Genomic DNA, 7,406 nt, shown 5'->3' with positions numbered 1-7,406 from the left:
AGGTCTTTTGATTACCTAACCAACGATGGGTTGGGTGTTGAATCCGGCCATAGTTTTCATATAGATAAGTAAGATCCGGCATCAAAATTCCAGCACTCGATTCGCAACTCTGACACTTTTTTATACGTAACTTTTGAACTACTTATCGGATCTTCAAACAATTCAATAGTGCAGTATGGGGCACCAAACCGAATCGAATGCAACTTGTTTGACTCAAATCGGATCAGCCAGTGCCGAGAAAACTTGGCAAGAATTTTGAGTACCAAGGGGAATACGCACACACATACACACACACACACAGACATTTGTTCAGTTTTCTATTCTGAGTCGATAGGTATACATGAATATAGGTCTTTGACCTGTTTTTCAAAAGTTCATTTTTAGAGCAGGATTATAGCCTTACCTCAGTGAGGAAGGCAAAAAACGCTAGTTAGTTTCACCATTTTGTTCGAGTCGTACTTATCATGTTTCCTCTAGATAATAAAAACCTAATATCGCAAATATCAACAAATAGTCCTCCGCCGATCGGACCCCACTCAGAAGCACTTATTTTTCATTCTTGTTGTTTCTATGTGTAACGTAAATGTCGGTGTGTCCCGCGTAACCTACTCATAAATTCAATGTGACTACTAATAATACGGAGTTCCTCCGTTTCTGCACTGCCAAGAGGCACATCAAGCAACACACAATTCAAGGGGATGGTCACTGCAACAAAAACAGGGAAGGCAAATGCATCGTTTTGTTATCACTGCTTCTACGCGAAACCGAATCATCTTTTAAAAGTAGAGAGCAACGAAAAGAGTGGTTGCATAAATAAAATGGATAAACTCTTGCGGCGCAGCGATGCAGAAATCTATCGATTTGTTCTCTCCGAACAGTAAGTACAGACGATTTGATTGAGATATTTAGTTTAGGTTATCCTTGTTTGATTTGTTTCGGTCACGACTGCGTAATATCTGGCGCCGGCAAGGCAGGTGTGTTCAGTGTGTGTGTTTATGTATTGAAACTAAGTGTTGTTTTATAGTTCTAAAATATAGTTTAAAAATATACTTTGCTTCTGAAAAGTTTGTTTTGTATTTCATGAACTACTTTTTCGGTCATTTTGTTCTTATTTAGTATACAACCATCGGCGATTCTCACTTGCTTGGTATTTGATTTAGCGGTCCTATCATGTTCGGTGTGGGGCTTCTAATCTCACGCGCTTGCTGAAACCTTAATTAAGTGTGTGTGTGTGATTCTATCCTACACGGTTCTACAAATATGTACATCCCTTACGAAAACCTAGCAACAATCATTCCTCGCCAGAATCTAGTAGAACGGGTTCGCGAAATATCATACACACTCGTCCTGGTTCTGGGCGCAGTACTTGGGGAAGATCGGTTCCGCCCGCAGGCCCAGCTCGACCAGGTGGTTCCGGAAGACCGACATCCGGTTGAACGTTTCCTTCGGCACGGATTCGCTGTACACTTCCTCGACCGGGTCGGTCCAGAGGCGTTCGGCGAGGGCCGCTGACCGGGGCCACAGCCGCGAGTCCAGCGTCGATTCGTCCACCTGTTCCGTCCAGAGGCACGCCTCGCCGCCGAGGATTTGGCGCATCTGCAGCGAGGTCAGCTTCATCTCGTCCCAGGGCCGGTGTTTGTACACCGTTTGCCAGTTGCGATACGGCGAGCAGGCGCCTTCACCTAAAACGGGATCAAGTTGAGTGATGTCCTAAGACGTTTGTTCCCACAACCTACCCGTTGACCGCCAGCTGCCAAATCCACAGTCCAGGTACCACGCGTCCACGTGAGATATCACTAAACTGAATCCGGCGTTGATCAGCTGGTAGTTCTCCTGCCACTTGGAACCGCCCCAAACCTGCACCGCGTAGGTGTTCTTTGACAGACACGGATAGCTGGTCAGCCCGCTGGACCAGACAGCCGCCAGCTTCGGTGCCACCCCCTTGTTCGCAACCTGTAACCTGTGATAAGCCTGCTGCATAAAGTCACACCACAGCGTTCGCATGTCCGACTCGTTAAAGTGCTGCTGCCAACACTCCAGGTTGACCTCGTCCCCACCCAGGTGGAAATAATCCAGCGGCCCCGCAAGCTCCAGCAACTCCTCGTACAACCGCTGCAGGATCAAGTACGTGTTGTTGTTCTTCGGGTTCAACTGTCCGCACGGCGGCTCCCCACAATAATAACTCCACGGTTGTTGATTAATGCACAAGCTCAACTCGCCCAGATTGTGCTTCGGTCCCCAGTCCCACCCGTTGCCGGCGTGTGCCGGTGCGTCAATCTCCGGAATCACCTGAATGCCCCGTACCCGCGCGTACTCTACCACCTCCTTCACATCATCCGTCGTGTAAATCTCCCGGTCCGAGTACGCCCCGTAGCGTGCCAGCTGCGGATAGTGCTTCGACACGTACGGGAAGCTCTGCGAGTCCGTTATGTGCCAGTGGAACCGGTTCAGCTTCGAGTGGGACATCCCCACCAGGGTGCGCTTGATCGCGTCCACCGAGAAGTAGTGCCGCGAGGTGTCCAGCATAAGGCCGCGGAAGCTGGTAGAATTATTGTCGATTCATTAAGTTGTTAAAACCTCAAAAGCAAGTTCCCAAAATACTCACTTAAATCTTGGCACATCTTCGATTAAGGCTTTGTTCAGTATCTTCAGGACGCGCTCCTCGTCGTCAAACCACACCAGCTGCTGCATCGTCGTGAGGGCGTGTTTCGCCCCAAAGAAGCTGTTGGCGAACACCTTGGCCACCAGGCTACGGGCCGTGTCTACAAAGTCAAAAACAAAACCAAATTTCAATCCTCAACCCCCGAAAAACCCCCAACCCAACTCTAAACTCACGCGTCACCGACAGGTTGTAGCTCTCGTCCGTCTGCATCGTCAGGTACACGTCCGGCGACTTGAGCACCGTAATCCGAACGTCAAACTTGTCCACGTCGTACCGGTTCTCGTCCACCGGTTTGTAAAAGTGAATCTTCCCGTCCGCGGAAGGCTCCTTGCCCGGTTCCTTCCCGCTCTCGGTCACCAACGAAGCCGCCGCCACCGCTTCTCCGTCTTCCCCCGCGGCTCCGTGCGCCGCCAAGGTGGCGCGCAGTTCCTCCTTGAACACTCCGAAGGCGTCCCGCAGCAGACCCTCGACGGGCTGGGCCGCCGCTTTGATGTGCACGTTGAGGTCCGCCAGCCGGAAGCGGGACGTCTTGCTGCCGATGGTGGCCTTGGCTGTGGGCTGGGGCCAGATGTTTATCGGGCCACAGGTCATGGTGCACGTCAGGAAGGGTACCCGCTTGCCCGGGGTACTGCCACCGTACGAGCTCTCCGAATCGCCCTGCTCGATGTAGTGCTGCCGGACGCAGCGATTGTTGACGCACCGGTACGTCCACGTTTTCTCCGGTGGACTGCAAGAAATTACGGGGTTTGTAATGATGGTATTCTACTACGAAAGTTGTGAATCCCGTGGTCCGGTTGAATTCCAGAATCGATCGTCTGGATTGCAGTCAGATTTTTTTTGAAAATGGTCCATTCAACATATTAAACAAAGCCTAGATTGAACCTGTCCCGTATATCAACATTATTACTCGTATACTTTATCAAAAAGTTCTATCTACATAGAAAACCCATGACGCATTGGTTGTTTTGAAAAATTGAACTAGATTTGATCATCATAAACAAGCTTTCATATTGCTTCTACAAAATGATGTTGACCAAACAACTCCAGAGTTTTATTGGAAGGGATGCGGAAAAAAGATCCGACAGCAATTTGTACTGATTTGACGTTTGCCCAGGGTGCCGAAAAGTTTGGTTGTTGTCTTTTGCAAGAAGTAACATAACCAAACTTTTCGCTACCCTCAGCAACCGTCAAATCAGTACAAATTGCTGCCGGATCTTTTCCGAATCTCTCTCTTGAAGGTTTGACGTTTGCTGAGGGTGCCGAAGAAAAGGTTAACATACCACTTTGTGCATCAGCCAATGCTACTGCTTGCAAAAAAAACTGAATTAGTTATCTGATCATAATATGTTTAAATTTTTTGATAGGTATGGTGGTGTAGCGATACCACGGCAAAACCACATTACCACTCCTGTCAAATTAGGTAAATATTGTGATTCTTGTACATGGCACAACACAGGATTTAACAGCAGGATTGGGTCCAATCCACAATATGTATGACCTTCTTTTGACAGTTTGTTAGTACCTCATAGTTGATTGACCTCAGAATTTCTAGAGTAAATCCAGTACTAAGACTATCGACATTGAGGTTATGTAATGATTCACTGGCAAACTGTCAAATGTTGTTGTTACGGCCGTCATCCACAATCAACTTAGAAAATTTGCTGGGCTGATATACGTTGCTATGCAGTTGTTTGTTTACCTTTGATATGGAAACGTCAACTTACCGTAGATTTTGAAATTTTCCAAACCATACGTCAAGTTTCTAATTATATTCCTTTTCATTGTAGAAGATCAGATTCATTTCCATTGATTCAAACGCCTAAGCTAAGTGAAATATTCTAAGTTAAGTGATTGTAGATAGGCCATCAGACACAAGTATGTAAATTAGATAGGGTAAAGTGGGGGTTTTTTTTTAAAGTGGGGTTTCCAGCTGTCAAAAAATAGCAGCACAAAACCCGGATTTTATATAAAGATTTTTTGAAAAGTAATTTTGGCAAAACAAATCTACAGCAAAAATCCTGGAAAATCGTCAAATTTTAACATTTCATAAAATCTTCATATAAAATCCGGTTTTCATGCTAACTATGGGTCATTGCAGGTTAACTGGGTGCACTTTTGGACTCGACCTTCACCGATCTGAACCAACCTTGGAGGGAACGTTTATCTATCGATAGTTAACAGAAATCCCAAGTTTGGTCCTGATTGGACCATCCCTTAAGTTTTGGCAATGCACTCTTTTTTGACGTTTTTCTAAAAAAAAAAAGCCTCACGGCTGGACATTTCAATTGCAAACCATCTTTTAACTAAAAAATGATAATTTCGAGCAGTCCTGATATTATTTAGTCGAATTCTGAATCTATGCATAGCATTCTCTACGAAATCGGTCTTTTTTCTTCAATTTTAATTTTTGTATTTTTTAATCCGGCTGAAACTTTTTTGGTGCCTTCGGTATGCCCAAAGAAGCCATTTTGCATCATTAGTTTGTCCATATAATTTTCCATACAAATTCGGCAGCTGTCCATACAAAATGATGTATGAAAATTCAAAAATCTGTATCTTTTGAAGGAATTTTTTGATCGATTTGGTGCCTTCGGCAAAGTTGTAGGTATGGATACGGACTACACTGGAAAAAATAATACACGGTAAAAAAAAATTTGGTGATTTTTTTATTTATCTTTTTATTACTAAAACTTGATTTACAAAAAAACACTATTTTTAATTTTTTTTATTTTTTGATATGTTTTAGAAGACATAAAATGCCAACTTTTCAGAAATTTCCAGGTTGTGCAAAAATCACTGACCGAGTTATGAATTTTTAATCAATACTGATTTTTCAAAAATCGAAATTTTGGTCGTAAAATTTTTCAACTTCATTTTTCGATGTAAAATCAAATTTGCAATCAAAAGTACTTTACTAAAATTTTGATAAAGTGCACCGTTTTCAAGTTATAGCCATATTTAAGTGACTTTTTGAAAATAGTCGCAGTTTTTCATTTTTTTAAATTAGTGCACATGTTTGCCCAGTTTTGAAAAAAATATTTTTGAAAAGCTGAGAAAATTCTCTATATTTTGCTTATTCGGACTATGTTGATACGACCTTTAGTTGCTGAGATATTGCAATGCAAAGGTTTAAAAACAGGAAAATTGATGTTTTCTAAGTTTCACCCAAACAACCCACCATTTTCTATCGTCAATATCTCAGCAACTAATGGTCCGATTTTCAATGTTAATATATGAAACAATTGTGAAATTTTCCGATCTTTTCGAAAAAATATTTTGGAATTTTCAAATCAAGACAAACATTTTAAAAGGGCGTAATATTGAATGTTTGGCCTTTGTGAAATGTTAGTCTTGATTTGAAAATTCCAAAATATTTTTTCGAAAAGATCGGAAAATTTCACAATTGTTTCATATATTAACATTGAAAATCGGACCATTAGTTGCTGAGATATTGACGATAGAAAATGGTGGGTTGTTTGGGTGAAACTTAGAAAACATCAATTTTCCTGTTTTTAAACCTTTGCATTGCAATATCTCAGCAACTAAAGGTCGTATCAACATAGTCCGAATAAGCAAAATATAGAGAATTTTCTCAGCTTTTCAAAAATATTTTTTCAAAACTGGGCAAACATGTGCACTAATTTAAAAATGAAAACTGCGACTATTTTCAAAAAGTCACTTAAATATGGCTATAACTTGAAAACGGTGCACTTTATCAAAATTTCAGTAAAGTACTTTTTGATTGCAAATTTGATTTTACATCGAAAAATGAAGTTGAAAATTTTACGACCAAAATTTCGATTTTTGAAAAATCAGTATTGATTAAAAATTCATAACTCGGTCAGTGATTTTTGCACAACCTGAAATTTCTGAAAAGTTGGCATTTTATGCCTTCTAAAACATATCAAAAATAAAAAAAAAAATAGTTTTAAAAAGTGTGTATTAAGTAAATCACAACTTTTTGTACAGAGTTATACATAAAACTGCCGAATTTGCAAACTAATGATGCAAAATGGCTGGGCATACCGAAGGCACCAAAAAAGTTTCAGTCGGATTAAAAAATACAAAAAAAAATCGAATGACCGAAATCCTAGAGAACTGCTCAAATATTTCAACCACGTGGTAGCTGCCTGACATATGGCGTCGCGGTGTTCATCAAGCTTGCATAGCATGCTAAGGAAATTTTATGCTTTTTCAGGGAAAACCGTTGATTCCGGAGACATCGCATTGTTTGCCGATGCGACAGGTCTAGGGACAACGAATTCATATGCTCTCTTCGGGAAAAGTGTTCTCCAGACCATTCCCCATAGGCCTGACCATACCAGAAGTTGGAGCGAGATTTTCTCAGACCTGTAGGAGCGTTTGAACAAAAAGTTCCAATTTCCCATAGTAATTCCCATGTAAACTTTAACCCTGATGCGCGCAGCCAGTTTACAACCAAATGAGCTGATATTTGGCATGAAAGTCCCTATGGGCATGCCCTACAAGGGGAACCATACTAAAACTTGATCCGAGAACTTTTTGAAAAACGTACCCACCCTAATGTCTATGGTTATCCAAAGACTCCCTGGAGTTAAGATCTACGAGTCTACCGCCGTAACAAGCAAGAGGTCGTCAGATTTTGACCCCGGATCATGTACGTATAGCATCAGTGCATATGGTAGACTACTATATAAATGTGTAAGGATGTCTATGGTCATCCAAAGACTCCATGGAGTTAAGATCTACGAGTCTACCGCCGAAA

General features: G+C 42.1%; 1 protein-coding gene across 3 annotated transcripts in view; it reads right to left on the bottom strand.

Annotated features, from left to right (window-relative positions):
• Positions 1–496: 496 nt before the first annotated feature.
• The window catches only part of LOC6041118 (probable beta-hexosaminidase fdl), a 96,042-nt gene continuing 89,132 nt past the window's right edge, over positions 497–7,406 (bottom strand). For all 3 annotated transcript variants that reach the window (XM_038259382.1, XM_038259384.1, XM_038259383.1), the window contains 4 exons: positions 2,836–3,389; positions 2,606–2,762; positions 1,737–2,539; positions 497–1,682 (listed from right to left, as the gene is read on the bottom strand). In XM_038259382.1, the coding sequence (XP_038115310.1) occupies positions 1,333–1,682; positions 1,737–2,539; positions 2,606–2,762; positions 2,836–3,389 (1,864 nt within the window). In that variant the 3' untranslated portion in view covers positions 497–1,332. The remainder of the gene's footprint in view (positions 1,683–1,736; positions 2,540–2,605; positions 2,763–2,835; positions 3,390–7,406) is intronic.

This window comes from Culex quinquefasciatus, chromosome 3, assembly GCF_015732765.1.
Source record: "Culex quinquefasciatus strain JHB chromosome 3, VPISU_Cqui_1.0_pri_paternal, whole genome shotgun sequence".
NCBI lineage: Eukaryota > Metazoa > Arthropoda > Insecta > Diptera > Culicidae > Culex > Culex quinquefasciatus.
This window is presented reverse-complemented; position numbering and strand designations above follow the sequence as displayed.